The 21,189-nt window shown below is 36.0% G+C and overlaps 1 protein-coding gene across 5 annotated transcripts in view; it reads left to right on the top strand.

Moving 5' to 3' along the window:
• Window positions 1–21,189, top strand: part of Scgalpha (sarcoglycan alpha) — a 190,403-nt gene that overhangs the window by 37,863 nt on the left and 131,351 nt on the right. For all 5 annotated transcript variants that reach the window (XM_090410037.1, XM_090410036.1, XM_090410039.1 and 2 more), the window contains exon 4: window positions 5,954–6,090. In XM_090410037.1, the coding sequence (XP_090266163.1) occupies window positions 5,954–6,090 (137 nt within the window). The remainder of the gene's footprint in view (window positions 1–5,953; window positions 6,091–21,189) is intronic.

Below are 21,189 nucleotides of genomic sequence, written 5' to 3'. Positions count from 1 at the left end.
ACTAATTTTACACTAAAAGACACTCTCGATTTAATAAAGTCTAACTTCCACCTTAATATCTTTGAATTATTCAAGTTTACTATGTATGCAGGTTAGTTACTTTACTTGACAAGGAAAAATCTACAAATTAATGGTAATGTGATCCCATCCTTTTGGCCAACTTTTACATGGAGCATTTTGAGAAAAAAGCAATTAACACAGCTACAGCTATTTCCAAACCTTTAGTCAGGCTATTATATAGATGTATTTTTTGCCATTTGGTCCCATGGACAAGAAACTTTGAATTCCTTCTTAACTCTCCTTAACACTCAAAATTCACTTCACATTAGAAAAATTATCAAACAACTGTCTACCCTTTCTTGACATGTTAGTCACTCATTCTGAGATGGTTAATTTACTATTTTTTTTCTATTTATAGAAAGCCAACATACACTAGAAGATATCTACATAAACCATCATATCATCATCCAACCCAACAGTATGGAATGCTCAAAACATTAACTTGTAGAGCTACCACTAGAACAAACAGTGGCAGCTCTACAAATTACAACTAGGACAAATAGTTGTAGCTCTAGTGATAACTTGTAGAGTTATCTCTATTTGTTCTAGTGATGGAACCCTTGCCCTAGAACTCAACTATCTTTGCTATGCTTTTTTAGTCAATGGCTACAGTTCCTACATTTACACAATTATGGACACTACAACCGTGTTATAAATAATTATTTTAATTTCCCGACATTTTGATCTTCATATTAAGGTCATCATCTGGAGTACACACACACACACACACACATATATATATATATATATATATATATATATATATATATATACACAGAGACAAGCCAAATTACATTTCACACAGTATGCTGAAGAGACAATGATTTGATCAACGGTTATTTTACTGGCCTGACCTCTAGTGAAAATAAAATAAAATTACAATAAATAAATGAAATAAAATAAAATAACTACATCAGAGCTATATTCTATTTAAGACAACATCAGAGAAACATTCTTTCATATAGATAGTTTTGTTACAGTAAAAATGATGTACTAATTTAACACGACAATTGTTATATTAGATTTAAGATCCTGAATTACCTATGGCTCTATTTATAATTAACTTTTTGGGAGAAAGGTTAAGTGGATAGAATATGTGCCTTCCATATTCTTGGGATTTTTAGACCATCATTATTGTTAAGATTAGGGTGGTTGATAAGAATCTCATAAGTCTCCTTAAATTTACATTCACACCATGTTTTGGTGTGATGTAAACAGCAGGTACTTTTCCAGTCAATTCTATGTAAAGTGTTCAGGGCATGATCAGAAAGACCAGCTTGACCATAGTTATCATATTTAGTGTTGTTTATGTTCCTTTCTTCTGATAGGAATTGTGTGTCCTGTTTCTCCTATATAGGGCAAATTACAGGTGCAATGAATACGGTATACTCCAGGGCCTTGACATTAGACACTTTCCTCAGCCACCTAAACAAACAGCAGAAACGCATATAATTCACAATTGAGATTGAAAAGCAGGACACACTTCCGTTTCTAGATACACTTGTCACATGTCTTCCTTCTGACAGTCTTTCCTTCACTGTTTACTGGAAACCAACACATACTGGCCTATATATACACATGAACTCCTGCCACCACTCAACACAAAAACTAGGGGTCATTAATACACTAAAAAACAGGGCTTTGAAGATTTGCTACAATGAACAAGCACTTAAAGATGAATTAAAACTTATCAGCAATGTCTTAAAAAAAATTGTTACAGCCAAAATGCTATCAACAAAATGCTCTATAAGACCTCACTTAAAAACAAAAATAAACTTGAGTACAATAAAACTGTAACCATTTTATACATTAAAGGGATATCAGACAAAATAAACAGACTACTACAGAAATACAACCTTAAAGCCACCTTTAAACCTCCTGCAAAATTAAAGAACTTATTCAAATCATCTAATGATCCACTCCCTCTGCTGGCCCACCCTGGAGTATACTGTATTCATTGCACATGTAATTTGCCTTATACATGGGAAACAGGACACACAATTCCTATCAGAAAAAAGTAACATAACGACACATTATATATAATAACTATGGTCAAGCTGTCTTTCTGATCATGCCCTGAACATTTTACATAGAATTAACTGGAAAAGCACCTGCTGTTTACATCGCACCAAAACATGGTATGAACGTAAATTTAAGGAGACCTGTGAGATTCTTATCAACCACCCTAATCTTAACAATAATGATGGTCTAAAAATCCCAAGAATATGGAAGGCACATATTCTACCCACTTAACTTTTCTCCCAAAGAGTTAATTATAAATAGGACCATAGGTAATTCAGGATCTTAAATCTAATATAACAATTGTCATGTTAAATTAGTACATCATTTTTACTGTAACAAAACTATCTATATGAAAGAATGTGTCTCTGATGTTGTCTTAAATAGAATATAGCTTTGATGTAGTTATTTTATTTTATTTCATTTATTTATTGTAATTTTATTTTATTTTCACTAGAGGTCAGGCCAGTAAAATAACCATTGATCAAATCATTTTCTCTTCAGCATGCTGTGTGAAATTTAATTTAGCTTGTCTCTGTATATGTATGTGTATACTCCAGATGATGACCTTAATATGAAGGTCAAAACTTTGGGTGGAAAATTAAAATAATTATTTATAACACGGTTGTAGAGTTCATAATATGTGTAAAATGAATGCTGATCGCTATGTAACACTAAAGGAAAGAGTTACAGTTCCTACAAAATAGATAAAATACTATCCTTTTCCCTATTTCATCCCCTCCGCAAACACATACAACAGTAAAACATCATGATTCCTATCCTACATATCTGAGTATATCTGCAAAGATAGTAATAATAAAATACTAATAAAATATAACCTTCACACTACATTGAAGTGCAAACCACAGCAATTTCTGTTCCACACATTCTGGGTACATCTGAACAGATAGTCAATGTATTAAAATGCTATCTGATGAAAAATATCCAAACATCCCCTTTGTAGTAGTGGATGTGGCAATATATCACAACCATTGCTCATACAGGTATAAAAGGGAGCACATGATCTTGAAATCTCCATAGACAGACATTAGTAAAATGGGCTGTACTGAAAAGCTCAGTGATTAATTTTCAATGTACTCTGATGTTCCATTGTGCATCATAGGATGCATCCTTTGCAATAACTCAGTTTGGGAAATTTTGGAATGTAAGTGATATTATAAGTGATATGAAGTGGAAATACCTAAGAGCAACAACAGCACAGTCAAGATCTGGTAGGCTACCCAAAATCATAGAGCAGGAGTGCCAAGTAATGAAGCTTGTGGCATGAAAAAAAAAAAAAAAAAACTGTCCTCAGTTGAAATACTCACTACTGAATTCTAAAATGCCTCTGCAAACAACACTAGCACTAAAACTGTTCATTAGGAGCTGAAGAACATAGCCACACACAAGCCTGATATCAGTGCCAGCCTTTGGGGTGGAGTTGTTTAAAGCTCACTGGCATTGGACTCTAGAGCAGTGGAAGCCATATAGGTCTGACAGATGAGTCAGGATTTGGAAGATGCTAAGAGAATGCTACCTGCATGAATGTGTTGTGCCAACTGTGAAGTTTGGTAGAGGAAGCATGGTGGTCTTGTGCTATTTTTAATGGTTTGGGCTGGGTCCCCTAGTTCAAGTGATGAGGATTTATGCTGTGGCCTGCAATGACACTCTTCACAGTTCAGTCCTTCCAACTTTATGGCAACAATTCAATGAAGGCCCTTTCATATATCAATGTACTTTTCTGTGCAGGAATGGTTTGATGAGGTGGTGTGGAAGAACTTGACTATCCTGCACAGAGCCCTGATCTCAAATCCCATCGAACTACTGTGGATGAATTGGAATGCTGATTGCAAGCTAGGCCAAATTACTTGATGTCAGTAACCAATCTCACTAATGTTCTTCTGAAATAATAGAAGGGGAATTACCACAGCTGTGTAGCAAAATCTAGTGGAAAGTCTTCCCAGAATAATGAAGACAGTTATAGCAGTAAAGGGTGGACCAACTCCATATTAATATCTATATTAGAGTGAGAGTTGGGATGAGCAGGTGCTTGGATATTTTTGATCAGATAGTGTAAAATATCTTCACACCACATTAAAACCACATGTCAAATTTGCAACTTAGATCCACTCTTCTAACTACAAACTCCATCCTCTATCACATCCTAGAGTATATGAAGTGCCATGTGATTGTGACTTGGCCTACTGGACAGACGGGAAGATCTGGTAACATCTGCCTTGGAGTTTGTGGCGAATACTTTCTCTACCATTATTATTGCAAGCCAGGACTGGCAGAGCATGCTTTGGATGCCCCTTCACACAGGATTAGTTGAAACATAAAAACAAGTGTGATGTCTAGAAGTCATTACAAGTCAGAAGGAATATTTTTTCGTCAACAGTGGCTATGAAGCATTCTTCTAACCACCCCAATCCGAACAATAATGATGGTCTAAAAATCCCAAGCATATGGAAGGCACGTATTCTACCCACGGAACCTTTCTCTCTAAGAGTTAACCATAAACAGGACTGTAGATAATCCTGAATCTAAAATAACAATTGTAATGTTAAAAAAATAGGACATCATTGTTACTGAAAGAAGACTATCTATAAGAAAGAATATTTTTCTCATGTTATCTTAAATAGAATTTAGCTTTGATGTAGTTTCTAAATAATTAATTAATTAGTATTTTTTTTTTCACTAGAGGTCATGCCAGTAGAATAATTGTTGATTAAATCATTGTTTCTTTAGCTTACTGTGTGTAATGTAACTCAGCTTGTCCTTGCATGTTTGTATATACTCCAGATGATGATCTTAATATGAAGATCTTCTTATGAAGATCTTCTTAATATGAAGGTCTTTTGATCTTCACATTTTGATCCGAGTTATTTATAACACAGTTGTAAAGTCCATAATTTCTAAAATGAATGCTGATCACCGTGCAACACTAAAAGAAAGAATACTGTTAAAATATGTTATAAATGCTCTAAGGTTTAGTTTCTTGGCATCAAAAAATGCATATATTCTGTATGATTGTGCATTGTAGCAATGTCAAACATCTTTCTGTTGACATTGTTCATGTTTGTCTTTGGGCTTGCTTGCTTCCTGGGGGGGGGGGTATAGGGGTTCTGCTCATTTGTAGGTTTTTGTCCATCACCAAGTGGAGCCACTGCTTCAACTTTCTGCCCGAAGTTAGGAGGTCAGTTAGGAGCAATGAGCGCTTAATAGTTATCCTTTTTGATCACTCAATAAGATTCAGAGCAATCTTGTAGATCACTCGAAGCTTTTGGAGAAACTCTCCTGCACTTAAACAGCGGCTTGCCTCTTTTTTTGGGTGGGGGGATAGAACTAGTTTTGCTTGGTGGTGGGTTTTTGCCTGTCACTGAGCAGAGCCATTGCTGAACTTTCTGTCCTTGAGTGATTTAGGTCAGGAGTGATGAGTTAAGTAGTCATCCGCTAGTCACTCAGTGAGATTTAAAGTGATGGTTTAGATCACCCAGAGTTTTTGGAGAGGTATCCCTGCACTTTGACAGTACCTCATTAAATCCTAAACAGGTCTGGATAATGGCCCTTCCCATAATGCACAGCATTATACACATCCAAAAGAATATGTGCTTTGCATTATGGGATAATAAGGCAATTAATGTTAAGTCATTAGCCTCTATGTTCATATAGCCTAGTCATGAAGATACTTCACTTTCATACTTTGTTTGTTTACACTTGGATCAAGGATTAAACAAGAATGCAATTTCTTGTCAACTTTAATTTAATTTATAGCCAAGTGCAAAAACTTTTTACAAATAGTTATCATATCATATTCACTCAGTATTCATTTATTGATGGGATAATTATTTTTGTTGTTATTGTTTGGTTACAGATGATGATCTTGAATACAAGGCTTCACTTTTGGATATGCCAGATCTACCACATTGGTTGCACTGTCGTCATCCAAATGGATCTAATGATGCTTTTCTATATGGAGCTGCAGAAAAGCCTGGAGTTGTAAATATTGAGGTTAGGGTGATTACTGTAAAAATTTTAAGGAGAAGATTTTTTTTTAATTGCATTATAGTAAATTTTCCTGTTGTGGTTTAATGGCTGGCAATCATTATTTTGTGGCTGAAGCACAGTTTTGTGAGGTGAGGAGAAAGCAGCACTCTGTCAAACCTTCCAAAATGATGACATATCAGGAAAAACATTTTTTGTGAACATAACATTACTACTCTTTCATATAAAATGCAAGACCATTAGGAATGAGTTGTTTTGTTGCATTTAATGAAACAAGAGATGTGAATTTTGTGAAGAAAATTTATTACTACATAGTACTGTTATGCAGATTTTTGGAAGCATGCAGTGGACTCTTAATATAGCAAACATCACACTCACTATCAACTAAATACTGAAGAGTTCCATAGGTACAATGCTATGCTAAAAGAAATTTACTGTAATAAACTATTTCTATGTCTAAATTTGTATGAGTTTGTGTAGTAAAAGTCACTGTACATATAGTTTTTAGTTATTTCCACACTTATTGATGTATGCATGTGCACACACATTTAGGTACATGGCTCTAAAGTGAAGTCCATTTCCTTTCATTAACATAAGTGTGAAGGTATGCATAGGTGTTTAGAAAAATAAAAATAATGAAAGATGCAAATTAAAAATTACATCAGAAAATGCCGTATGAAACAATTCATCTGATGTTTTTCAATCTTTGATGTTATTCGATCTGTTTTATATCTCTGATGTCATTGAAGCTATTTTATATCTGTTGAAGTTCATCTATTAAGGGATTAACTATTGGATTAAAACTTCTGCAAAATGGTCTAGATTACAGGGATTAGGTATTATGTTTAGGAATTCCTGAGTACTCCAACTTAATATCATATACAATCCTCATTTGTTGACAGTGTACCTTATACAATACTTTTTTTTTTTTTTTGTATTATTATCCCATAGTATTATTACACCAGATCATAGAGGTCAAATTCGTATATTTTATACAGCACCTTTTCTGGGTTGTTATAAAGTTCACATTTAGAAATATTCATACAAGTTAGTAAATGCAGTGGTGATGCTTCCTCGATGTTACAGATTTTGTAGATGGGGAAGACTTTTTTTTTGCATTGCTAAACTTGCTTGGTCTTGTGTGGCTGGTCTTGAGGTGAGAGATCATGGTAGTGGCACAGCAATTAAACTTGGAGTTGACGATAGCTCTTGGTTTTTCTGCTGAATACCAGTGTTGAGTCTTGTCCTGGAGAATCATTCTTTTTATGTATTCTTTTTGAGTAGTTTTAAAAAAGATCGAAATCTGTGGTATCACTTGATATTGCTGTGTTGTGAATAGAGAACCTGTGGAACAAGTAAAACATTTCAGCTACTTAGGCACGATTTTTAGTGAAGATGGTAAATTAAATATGGAAATAGACAACAGAATCAACAAAGCTGGTATGGTAGGAAGTCAATTGAATAAATTCATATGGAATAAGAGAGAAATTAGTCGGAACACGAAATTAGCTGTACACATAACTGGTAATTAGTTTACGGAATTAACAACGCATATAAAGTATATTAATTAAAGGTAACTTTAATGAATAACTTCTATATTTCGGCAATGTCACATTGCCATCTTCAGGAACATAAAGATATGGTATGTGCACTCAGGAACTAACACAAAGCAAATGAGGAAGAAAGCAAGAAACTAATATTGTTCCTAAAGTCCTAATGGTGCCCTCTTGCTGGCTAATTTGGTAGTCTTGGCAGTTGGGCTGAAGTTCTCATAATGAAAGTCTCCCATATTTGGGGCAGTTTCATGCACCCAAATTTGTTGAGGTTAGGAACGTTTTTTAGAGCTGCTGAAGATTCTTTGAATAAACTTTCGTATTTAAACTTGCTGCGATGAATTATTTTTGTTTTCTTCCAACGAATTTTATGGTGGGTATCTAAGGCATGGTCTGCCAGCCCAGAGCGGCTGTACTGGTGAAACCGGATGTAGTCTTGGTGTTCTGAAATCCTGATATTTGTTGTTCTGCCTGTTTGACCAAAGTAGGACAATTTGCAGCTGCAAGGGACCTGGTATACACCAGGTAGGTCTAGGGGAAGTGGTTGGTCTTTGGTAGAGCGGATAAGGGATGCCAACTTTTTATATGGTCTGTAACAGGAAGTAAGGTCATATTTTTTGAGGATATTGGTTATTTTCTCACAGGTGCCCTGGATGTAGGGGATGGTGATAGACTTGGTGTAATCTTTATTGTGGAGGGGGTTGTGGTTTACAGGTTTTAGTATTTTTTGGGGGTTATAGCCATTGGCTAAGAAAGTGTTGAGGATGTGGTTTAGTTTAATAGTCAGGGCCTTGTCATCTGAGCAGATTAATTTTGTCCTGTTATATAGTGTTTTTATCACCCCATATTGTTGTGGGGGGGGGGAATTGCTGGTGAATGTATCTGCCAGTGTGGGTGGGTTTTCTGTAAACAGAGAAAACCAAAGATCCATCAAGTTGGCAGGTGATTAGCAGGAAAACGACCCAGAGGAAGACCAAGATATAGGTGGATTGATACGGTACAAAGTGCCGTAGACGATAGAAATATAAGATCTCGTAATGCTGGAGTCTTGACAAGTAACAGACTGATTTGGAGGGAAATTGTAGATAGCAAGTTAATAATGATGCAAATTTTGAAGATGATGACTTGATATTGCAGCCATTTTTGCTATGTCATCTGCAGTTTCATTTCCCTTTAATCCCACATGGGATGGAATCCATTGGAAAATTATTTCAGAATCCTTATGTAGTTTGTTTATGTTTTTTACTATGTCTCTAAGTATTTCTTCATGGCTAGTGTAGCAGTTCTTAATAGCTTGAAGGGCTACTAAGGAATCTGTGAAAAATATAAATTCATTTAGTGTTTGTTTATCCAAATGTTGCAGCATTGTGTTAATGGCTATTAATTCTGCATGGCAATCCAATGGCAATTCTGGAAGTGAGTAAACCACTTCCAGAATTGCCATTGGATTTTTGGAGCCATCTGTGTATATCTTTATTGAGTCAGGTCCATATTTCATTATTTTTGAAAGAGCTATGGATCTCAAGATTTCAGGGTTTTTTAGGCTTTTTTTCTCATGTTTCCCTATTTCAAAATTAATAACTATATTTTTCCTGTCTTGCTTTGGAGGAAATGTTGGGTAGTTGGCTATTTTATTTGGACAACCCAAGATAATTTTATTTTCCCTGATTTAATGCATTGTCGATTTTTTTCTTTATTCTGTTTGTTGGTTGCCACTTTTTAAAAAGTTCACTTATTCTCTGATGTGCAAGGTTGGTTCTTTTTTTCTACAAATTGAGTAAGATTTTCTTGCCACCTAATTTTTGAAGGAACAAGATTGGATTTGAATTCTGTTACTTTTCCAGAAGTTGTATTCCTTAGTCCTCATATGATTCTAGCTACATTTTTCTGAATTTTTATAAGCTTGTCTAAACTGGTTTGCGATGTTTGCATCCAGATGGGCAAAGCATATTCCATTATGGGTTGGACAATGGAGGTGTATGTGACTTTTAAGGTTTTAGCATCAGCTCCCCAGTCTCGACCAGAGATACTTTCATTATATTTAGTCTTCTTTTTGCTCTGACTGCAACAGTGTTGATATGTTTATTGAAGCTTAGTGATGGATCCAGAGTAACTCCAAGGTATTTGGAGTTTTCAATAAATGTAATTAGTTGACTGTTTAGCTTAATCTTTGGTCTCCACTTTCTGAGGTGGTTATTAATGGTAAATACACACACTTCTGATTTAGTAGGGTTAATTTTTTTTTTTTTGGTTTTCACAGTATGTAGATAAACTTTCAATGGCTTTGTTTAAGTGACCTTCTGCTATTTCTAAGTTGTTGTGAGCCGAGAATAGGACCAAATCATCAGTAAACATAGAAATCTTTGTTTCTTTATTTATAGTTTTGTCTAAGTCATTTAAGTAGATGGAAAATAAGAGTGAGCTCAAAATGCTGCCTTGAGGGAGTCCCTGTCTTATTTTCATTTTCTTGGAAAAGGTATTATTTATGTTTAGTTTAGATGAGATGATCAGGTTAGAACTTTCCCTTCTATTCCAATATGACAAAGTTTTTAGAAAAGTGTTTCTGCCTCCACACCTTGTCAAAAGCATTGCTGAAATCTATAAAAGCTATAATGATGGATTTGGTAGGTTTGATCTGGAAGTTATCTTGAATTGACTGGGTTAAGTAGAAAACTTGATTAGTTGTTGAGTGATTTCTTCTAAAGGCAGCCTGAAAATGTGGTAGTGTATTATTTTTGTTTAGATAGTAACTCAAACGTTGGAGTATAATTTTATCCATCGATTTGAAGTTAGTGAAATTGGTCGATAACATCTTGGTTGGTCTTGAGGTTTGTTAGGCTTCAAAATTAAATTGGTATCACTGTGGCTGGCTGTCTTCCAATCTTTTGGAGCTTTTCCTTGTTTTAGATGATTATTGTATAGGTGAAGTAGCCAATCTAGGTCTAGGAGAGGAAGATGCCTAATCATAATTCCTTGTATGTTATCTGGTCTACATGATTTGTTTATATCTAGTCTCTCCAAGGCATCTCTTAATTCAGATATTGTAAATGGATCCCAGAATAATTTGTTTTTATATTTTGGGGAATTTACAGCATTTTTCTGCTGTTGAGTCTGTTTTGATATTTGACGGTCTTTGCTAGTATTCATTTCTAGTTTGCTTATATTTTGAAAACGAAAGGCCAAGGTATTTGCGATCTCCCTATCCCCAATTTTGATATTTCCATCCGGGTCTTGTAGTGTGTTAGTTGTTAGTCTCACTTGCCTTTGGTTGGTCTCTTTGTAAATTAGCAGTCTCTGAAGTGTTTGGATTTAAGTTGTAGCAAAATTCTTGCCACCTAGTCTTTGTAATATATTATATTTTTGTTTAATTTCAGCATTTGTCTTGTTGTACTCAATCCTGGTTTTTGGAGAACTTCCAATTTTTATGATGTTAAATAATTAATTTCTTTTAGTTATTTTACTGGCAAGTTCCTGGTAAACATTTGTGTACTTAAATTAAGGGGATATTAAATCCCACATAGTTTTAAAACCGAATAAGAAACTCAAAGATTGGAATCAGAGAGTTTCTTGCCGAATATAGTAAACTATAAAGTATCGGCGACACTAGCGTTAGCCAATGCAAGTGATCCTAGTATGTAGTACAATACCGGGCAGCTCATTGCAGAGGTGGAGGAAGTTCAGATCGTTATTCTTAGGTATTTTCCATAATGTAAAAACACATTTCCTAGGAAATGTATGCTGTTATTACATTATGGAGGGAGGTCACTACCCAGACTGGTTTCAGCCTTTTTTGAGGCTTTTTGGATGCTAGTGTTGCCGATACTTTATAGTTTACTATATTCGGCAAGAAACTCTCTGATTCCAATCTTTGAGTTTCTTATTCGGTTTTAAAACTATGTGGGATTTAATATCCCCTTAATTTAAGTAATGTTTTCATTGCCGAAATGAAGCTTATTAGCTCTTTATACTTAAGTAACATTTGTGTAGTTTGAAATAACTTTTCTCCTGTAGCCTTTTGGGATACTTTTCTTTGCTGCATTTAGAATAGTATTCTTCCAAGTTATGTAGTCTTTGTCTAGGTCATCATGGTATGTGTGATCTTTCAGCATTTTGTTTACTTCATACTTGTATTTCTCCCAATTTGCCTTTTGGAAGTTCCAATGATATTTTCTTTTTTGGGTGGGTTTGGTCATTTTTGGGATCAGGTTAGTTAATATTGGGTATGGTCACTTCCTATTGGTTCCTGAGCAGACCAAATAGCTTTGCCATGAAGATCTGTTTAAAAAATTACTCAGGTCTTGAGTTTATTTCCTCAGAACTCCAAAACAGGTTATTTATTTATTTATTTATCGTATGGCTTGTACACATGGTTAAAAGACAATAAGATATAATACACACATGAGTATAGATAAGATACAGTTATATGATTTAAAAAAAAAAAAGTCTACATTCAGGCAAATACAAATATGAAATTTATGACAAGCATCAGACAGAAGATTAGTCATATTTTAACATTTAGGTGTTTGATCCAGTTGATCGCCTCTGGGGATAGGTCAAAGATATCCTTAAAATCACCTGGATATGCTGTCAGCTCGCATTCCTGTACTATATGGTAAATGGTTTGGGTCTCAGCTCCACAGGGACAGTGGGGATTTGGTATCTTACCCCACTTTGAAAGTAAATCTCCACATACAGCCTGTCCGAATCCTATTAGCCATTGTCCATATATTCCTGGGCAGGTCAAATCCAGATGGTTTTTGGAAGATGTTTATGTGATTGCGAACTTCGGGTGATACTGCTTGGGACCATCCCACCTACTCACCATACTGTCATTCTGGCTAAGAAGATTATGGGCAGTTTTTATGGCAGGTCTTCTGGATTTTAGTCTATTGGATAAAGCATCTGGAATAAATTCATGTATTGGGAGATTTTGGTTATTTAAAATTCTTTTATATTCACGGAGCAAGGGTTCCTGTCGTTGCAGTTCCGGAGGAGCAATATGGCTCAAAGTGGGGAGCCATTGTAAGGGTGTACTCCTAATGCAACCTGTTATTAAATGCAAAAAAAAAAAAAAAAATCAGCTAACGCCTTTTTATTCCCGTATACGGGAGTAGGCGAGGCCATTTAGCCCTATCTAACTTTTGGAGACTGAGTGGGCAGTTCAATCTCCACTGGTACCCAATCAGAGACAGATGGCCCAAGGCTATCACCACTTAAGCGGTCCGCAGTGAAGAGAGACAGCTCAAATGTGCTGCCATCTCGTGGTCCCTAACCCTAACACAATATATTTTTATGTCTGAAATAATGTGGGTTCTACGGTCGATTTTCTTGAGTTTACAGGACGAAAAACCCGAGTTTCCGGGAGGAAAAACCTGCTTGCCCATGCCAGAGATCGACTAACTCGGGAACCGGTCGAAAAAAGGCTTAGAAAAATTTCCTCTAGTCGCCGACTAGACTCGAAACCAAGCCTTCCTTCGTGCGGCCAAGCGCGGTGGTGTGCAAACGCCACATCCACTGAGCTACACAGGCTCTATTATTAAATGCAGAGTGGAATTAAGTTGAGTATCTAGTTTATTGACATGGTAACTATTGAGCCAGACAGGAGCACCATACTCTGCTGCACTGTAAACTAGACCCATTGCAGTGCACCGCAGAGTTGTGGCACTTGAGCCCCATATAGTACCACAAAGCTTCTAACTATGTTATTTCTGGTGCAAACTTTTGCAGCGATATTAATCATATGCTGTTTATATGTCAGAGTTTTCTATCCAGAGTTATTCCCAGATATTTAGGTGTCAGATTAAAAGAAATTAATGTTCCATCAGTATATATCTCTGGTTTTTGATTTACATGACTATTGTTCAGGTGAAAGCAAGAACATTCGGCTTTACCAGAATTTGGTGTTAATCTCCATTTTTTATAGAACTGCCATAAAGCCGACAGATCATTTGTCTATATTTCTTCAGTTCTTTTGATAGACTTGTCGCTGATCACCAAAGCTAGATCATCTGCATAAGCAAACTTCCTGCTGTCTGTTTCAGGAATATCTGCGATGTAAAGGCTAAAAAGCAGTGGTGCGAGCACTGAGCCCTGAGGTAATCCATTCTTAAGCACTCTCTGTTTACTGATGCTTCCTCTGGTGACTATCCTGAAATATCGATCCCATAGTAAGTTGTTTAGGAGACGACCCAATATTTTACATGGGATGATCTTAAGAAATTTATATATGAGTCCCTCCCTCCAAACAGTATCGTAAGCCGCTCAATAAAGACTGCAGTAGTCTTCAGGCATCTTTGAAATCCTGCTTCAATGTAGGTTGTTAAGCTGAGAACTTGATCTGTGCTGCTGCGATCTCTTCTGAACCCTGCTTGTTCTATTGGCACACGTTCCAAAATTTTATCGCTGATCCTGTTCAATATTAGTCTCTCAAACAATTTGTAGTTGGCACTTAAAAGGGCTATGGGGTGATAGCTTTCAGTTCTGTCTGCTGGCTTACCTGGTTTTAACACAGCAATGATTTTTGTCCTTTTAAATTCTTTAGGAACGCAGCCACTTTCAAGTATATCATTAAGTCCACAGTGCATCAGGAATTCATTATGAACATTGTCAAATCCAGGAGCCTTCCCTATTTTGATATTTTGAAGCACTGAGGATATTTCCTCATGGGAGAAAGGCAAAGAGAATTGTTGATTCTTTTGAGTTACAGACTTCATAGCCTTTAGTTTGCATTTTACCTCTTTGGTATGTTCTTTATCTATCGGAGCTCTGGAAAGCGAAACAATACGAGCAGCTATCTGATTTGGATCGACAAGAGGAGATTTCTTTGGTACAGAGGGGCTCGAACCAAGCTTTTTAAGTAGGGACCAGGCTTTTCTACTAGAGTGTTTGAAATCTATGTTTTCAGTTATTTGAATCTACTTTTCCCTACGAGCAGTGTTGAGACTATGGAGCAGTTCTTCTCCTATCTCAGGATCCTTACTTTCAAGGAATTCCCGATACAGGGATTTGCTTTGTTGGTCTATCCAGGCACGTATTCTTTTCGGTAGCCTTGAGGAATGTGTATTTTTGCCACCGCTATAACTATTCCAGTGAACCGTGTATAGTTTTTGCAAGTTGGGGGAATTCTTCTAAGGCGTGCGTCTAGATCCGCAGTGAAGTTTTCCCAAGTCGGCTTTTTGGAAATTCCATCTTGGTCTAGGAAATGATGTTATCACTTTGGGCTCCTAATTCCTTAAAGATGGGACAGTGCTGGCTATTTGGAAAAACCTCAAGTATATATATCTGAAAGTCTGTAGAGGCCGATTTTCACTATCAGTGGAGATGAATGTCAAATCTGTGTTTTATTCCTTATTCCAGGCTCTTGATTTAAAGGTACCTTTTTCCTTGCCATCAAAAACCAAGTGAAGATGGTGTTGATCTGCCCATTCAGCTAATATTTCCCCGTTTTGATCATTCATATCGTACTTCCAAGAAGTATGATGACTGTTGAACTCCCCAGAGTACGCCATTGGGTGGGAGTATATCTGTAGAATATCATTTGGCCAAACAGTTGCAGGTGGTTTATATACATTCACAATCGTAATGTCTGCTATTTTAACAGTGATCTTATGGATTTCGTTATCAGTCGAAGAAGATATCAGCACAGCATTCTCAATACCATTTCGAACATATGTTATGTTGCCGTAGCTATGACTGTAAGTAATCCCGAGAATGTCGTAGCCAGGGATTATTGCTCTAGATTTAACTTGATCTTCAGTTTCGATATGCGATTCTTGAATGAGAAGTAGATTGGTGTGTTTTTCTCGTAGAAGTTTAGAAAGACATTGACATTTTGATGCACTAATACCCTCAACATTTAACTGGAAGATACTGATATTATGTGCAATATTCCTTATCAGCTGGTTCGAAGAAGAACTGTTGTGAAAGTTTTGGGTTTCCATGTGTAAGTATGGTCAGGAGATTGCACAATGGTCTGGCCGCCACTCGCTCTACAGGTGTTTGCTATTCTCCTAAGATAATGAAGTTTTCTTCAGTGATATATGATTGGATAGTCTGGAAAGATTTGGTCCAGGTTTGTTAGGAGTATGATAACAATTGAATATGTTTAATGGTCTTTTACTTGGTTCCAGTATTTGGATTCCTTGTATTTCAGTTCCTTTTTCTACGCTGTCTAGTTCAACAACTTGATATGACAAGTTTTGAATTAGTGTCAGAAGCCCTTCTCCATTTTGGTCAGTAGACCTATCTTGTTGTATGATATCATAGTTTTTTAATGTTTAGTTTGCTGGTTTATCAAAGTTTGGTTTCCTGGATGCAGATAATATCAACGTCATGTTTGTCAGCTAGTAGAAATAGTTCATCTAGTTTTTCTTTGCTTGCTGGAATAATGATGCCATTTAAATTACATTGGATGATATTAATATTTCTTGTAATGGGTGGAATGATTTGCTCATTTTTCAACTCTGACGTCATTTCCAAATCAAGAGTCGTGTCGGTGCCCCATATGCAGTAGCATAGTTATAATCACTTTAATTTGTCTCCATGATGGGAAAAAAGAAATGCTGCTGTCATTAGATTATCCAGAGGACACCACGATGAGGTTACAGTCAGACTTTGCCCTCCATATTATATTGTCCAGGTATTCTCTATGGATTGTACTTTGAGTTTACAAAGTTGTGGACAGCAATCAGTACCTTGCTTTGCTAACAAATGCTGAATTTGCATACTTGGACTGATAGTTTTGTGGACTTGGCTTATCAGATTCTGTACTGAATTGGTTGAGACCAAAAAATATCATAGCATAATATGATTGAATTCTTGATTCGCTGGAGTCACAGGTTAGCAAAATTTTCCACTGCTTTTGTGGAGTTTTGTTGATCTTGTTTGAATTGTTAGATTTTTTCTCCTCTCTGGTGAACAGGCTGCAGGTTTGAATCTTGCTGTGGACATAGATGTATTGTGATTGTTTTGGGATAATGGAAATTTCATCACCCCAATGACAGATCACTGCCCACTTATCGGAGGCCTGAAGTAGATTGAAAAAGTTTCATGTTTGGTCTTTAGAGCAGGGGTTCTGGACCAAGTAAAATTGAATAAAATATACAAAAAAAATTACAAAAATTAATAGAAATACAAACAAAAAATCCTTAGCCATTCTACAATACTAATATACTATAGGTTTGCTACCTTTCATAAGAGGGAGTCACATTAAAAGAAAAGTGAAAAGTCAACTACAAGAACAATGTGAACAAAACTAATGGCAGATGCTACAACAGAAAAGAGGTGGAATTATAAAAATATCATGTATGACAGAAATAAAGCTAAAAATTGGTGAATTCCTTAAAAAAATGTGTAATGTAATTTTTATTCAGGCAGCATTCAGAGTTTATGCAGTATTTAACATTAAACTTAAAAAGAATGTAGTTTCAAGTAGAGTAATATGGAAAATTTTTAAAATGTTAATTTGGACAGCATGACTTATTTGTGTGTCTGTTCCCACTGAAGATGTTAGTAATGAAGAACTCAAAAAATTCTTCAAACATTAGAAAGGGAAACTGACACAAAGAAATAGGAAACTAAACTAGTTCTTGAAACTAAGCAATACAGTCGAAAATTAATCCTTGATCTGAAATATTTTTTAGTAAAACTTCGGAAAAGAAACGATGGTAATCATCTTTTTTTTTTTTTTTTAATGGTAAATAGCTACTAGATTTCTTTTCTGGATATAGACTAATCATTACTAAAACTATATTCCAAAATGAAGATGTATTATACCAGTGGTTAAATTCTAAACGAATAAGCTCTGGGGCCCTTAAAGTAAGGATCATAAATGTGAGGCTATTGCTAGATTGTCGCAACATTTTTAAAAATTTTATTTTTTTATTTATTCTGATGGAGTTAAAGCCATCTGGACTTCTCTTCCACTGTATTTGTATTTAATGTTTCCACCAGAAACATTAAATACAAATACAAAATTACAAATTAATATAATGCTTCTAACATAGGATTTCTTTTTTTTGCAGGATTTCTTTTTTCAGACCGTGCTTTTCAAGACACTTCATAAGTGAGTTCTTAATGTCCATTGCTTTGGTGCTTTCTAATTGAATTAAATCAAAGAATAGTGTTGTAACATCACCAACATTTATTGCACCCTGTATGTACACTATCAGAACAGTCTGGTTAGATATGGATGTACTTTCATTCAGAATAGTAGAAATTTTTGTGAAATGCACTATCTTAGTGCATATCACATTACTATGTAAAGCATACCCCACATCTAGCCCATTAAGAATCTGAAGATCAATTAATTTTGGATGATCTACAAAAGGACGATTATGCTTTGCAATATGATACGCAGTGCGAAACACACAGCACTGCGTTTCGTGAGCTAAAGAGTTCTGTCCTTCTACAATGTGTCACAATGAATTCTCACTTTTACTTCTAATAATTGCTTCTGCACTTTTGTGAGATTTGGTATCTCTATGTTCGTAAATTTTCTTTCTGAGTTGCCTTTGTTGGCATTGTTTAGACTCTTCCCCTTTAATATGTATTAATCCATTTATCCACTCTGATGCTAAGTGAATACCCTGATGTGAAGAACTTGTGCCTAAGGTCTGTACCTCTGCACATGTTTCACACCCCAAAACCTCCCTCCTTACAATTGTATTTACCTTTGAATTCTATCCACTGGTGAAGTGTCCAGCAAGTCAGCAAATCTTTCCTTTCGTTGAGCGTATTAATATTATCGCATTGCAACTGATGGGAATCCTGTGTTTCTGTGGATCATTACAGATTTCTTTCTCTTCAGAAACTACACACAAACTATCATTACAAACTCGTTTTGTATTATCACTATCATCCAAGCTATTTTTCTGTTTAAAGAAGGTACCAATGTATTTATCCATAGTTGAAATAGTAGTTGAAATAAACACAAAAATATTACACGATTTTCTTTGCTTCTCACAATCATGAGCTCTGATAAATAACTGCTAATGTGCTGTTCTGTTGTTGGTTACTGACTGTTGCCAACCAGAAAAGACAAAATATCGCTACGAGTCTGTCAAAATTCCGCTACACTACGCTGCAATAATGTTTGCTTATCAATTGCTGCAAGATAATGCATTACAGGAAGTTCTAAAAAACCCCCCTGTTCCTTTCATCACATGTTTGTAATCAGGCGACTGTTGATATTGACTTATATATACATATTCAAAACTCTAAACATTTATTGAATAATAACACAATAATGAAGGCATAATTACTGTAAAGGGAGAAAAGTTATAAAACAGAAAAATGTTCCGGGTCCAAGCACAGCGCATAAAAAAATTCTGGGGCCAGGCCCTGGAGGGCCCCAGCTGAATTTAACCACTGGTACATACAAGGTGTGGCTATTAAATAACAAGACTGGTTGCAAAAATGTGTTTTATTATTACAATTGTACAACTTAATTGTTATCCCCTTCAACATACTCTCCTCCTTTATCTATACACTGTTGCATACAATTTTTCCATTGTTGGAAGCAGTGCTGCAAGTCATCAGGTGTTATCTGCTTCAGTAGTGCTGCTGTTCTCTCCTTTGCCTCATCCACTGCAAGTCTGGCTGACAGCAGAGCCAGACTTACAGGAGGAAATCATCAGATGTGATGAGACGTGGATTTTCCAGTAAGTTCCAGAAACCAAAAGACAATCAATGCACTGGATGGTATGGTAATGGTTGAATGGGTACCAGAGGGTCTGACAGTTAACCAACATTGTTACCTTGAGGTTCTGGCCAAGCTGAGAGAAAGAGTGAGGAAGAAGAGACCCAATCTGTGGAAGAACAATGCTTGGATTCTCCATCAGGACAACGGTCCACCCACAGTGCACTGTCTGTAAAGCAGTATCTGGCTGATAAGAAGATTCCAGTGTTGGACCATCCACCTTACTCACTGGACTTCACTCCAAGTGAAAAGCCAATGGGGGAAATGTCACCCTTCTTTATTCAAAAAGGTTTAGAAGGACTGGCAGGACCTCCAAAAACTGTTAAGAAATTATATTCTGGCGATATCCTTGTGGAAATACTGTGTCATCTACATTCCAAGAAACATCAATGGATGGAATACCAATCACAGTAACACCTCATGAAACACTCGATTCCTGTAGAGGAGTGATATCAGAATGGGATCTCCGTGACGTTCCTGATGAGGAGATATGTTCAGAGCTTAAAGATCAGAAAGTGAAGGGTGTGAAGCGCATCCTAATGCGTAGGGATTTCACTTGGTTCCAACCAGGAACATCATCCTTACTTTTGATACATCAAAGCCTCCAACATTTGTAAAAGCAGGATATCTCAGCTGTCCTGTTAGAGTATACATCCCTAAATTTTCTAAGATGCTTTAAATGTCACAATAATGAAGGGCATGCCCAAACTGCCTTTCATGATTCTACCACCTTTGTCCAATGTGGTAATAAAGATCATGATGACAAATTTTGCTCTGCAAAAAAAAAAAACTAAATGTGTCAACTGTCGAGAAGATCATCCAGCTTAGTCTTGTGCATGTCAGAAGTGGAAAGATGTAAAGGAAATACAAAAAATTAAAACAGAATAAATCTTATCATATCAGGATGCAAAAAGAAAGCTATCCACCACCATCACACCTGCTCTGAGATCCTTGTATGCCAAGAAGGTAACAATTAAGAAAATGTCAACATGAACTCAAACTTGTATGTCTCTTCCACCATCTGATAATTTCATCATACTTGAACTTTATATTTGCCAATGCTCTGTTGAGCACATCAATCTCATGACCTATGGTCTTACTCCAGAGACAACTCGAAAAATGGTTCCATTTGATGAGAACCCACTTCTCAAAAAAATTATGGCCAAGATATCACTTAAAGATAAACCACTGGACATCCCCACAGAAAAAAATAGATACTTCGGTATCCACTGAAAGTAAATTAAACTTGCCAACTGACCCTAACACATCCGACGTATTGAATATTTTACCAGGGAAGAAATGGACACTGGCCATGCGTACTTCCCAAAACCAGTTAATAAATATAAACCTAACAAAGTTAAGCCCTCAACCTCCTAAAAACCAGACAAGTCTATGAAGCCAAAACAGTAGGAAAATTTTTCCAATGGAACTGTCGTGGGTTTCGCCAGAATATTGATGATATCAAGATTTTGTTGTAGAAACCCAAACCTAGGGAATTTCACTGTTGCAAGGACAGAACTGGAGTGCTTCTCCAATTTATTTACCACCAAGTACTGAGGTAAATGAAATCGGTCTTGATAATCTTATATTAAGAAGAGATAAAAAGGAAGTCACAAGACAGGATGTTGTGATGTACTGCTATATTTACCAATTTTCGGATTGATGCACCAAAGAAGAGAAGAATCTTATATTGCAGCTGCCTGAACCCATACTTCTATGGGGTGACTTTAATGGTCACAGTACTCAGTGGGATAGCCAACACAAATAGACAAGGTCAAATTATTGAAAGAATTTTTGACAATAATGACTTCTCCTTTTTGAATAACAGACTCAAATACTTTCTTCTATATGCCT

This window comes from Typopeltis vanoorti, chromosome 20 (genome assembly GCF_054136105.1).
Source record: "Typopeltis vanoorti isolate ZY-2024b chromosome 20, IOZ_Tvanoo_1.0, whole genome shotgun sequence".
Classification (NCBI taxonomy): domain Eukaryota; kingdom Metazoa; phylum Arthropoda; class Arachnida; order Uropygi; family Thelyphonidae; genus Typopeltis; species Typopeltis vanoorti.
Note: the sequence above shows the minus strand (reverse complement) of the source record. Positions and strands in the feature narration are given on the sequence as shown.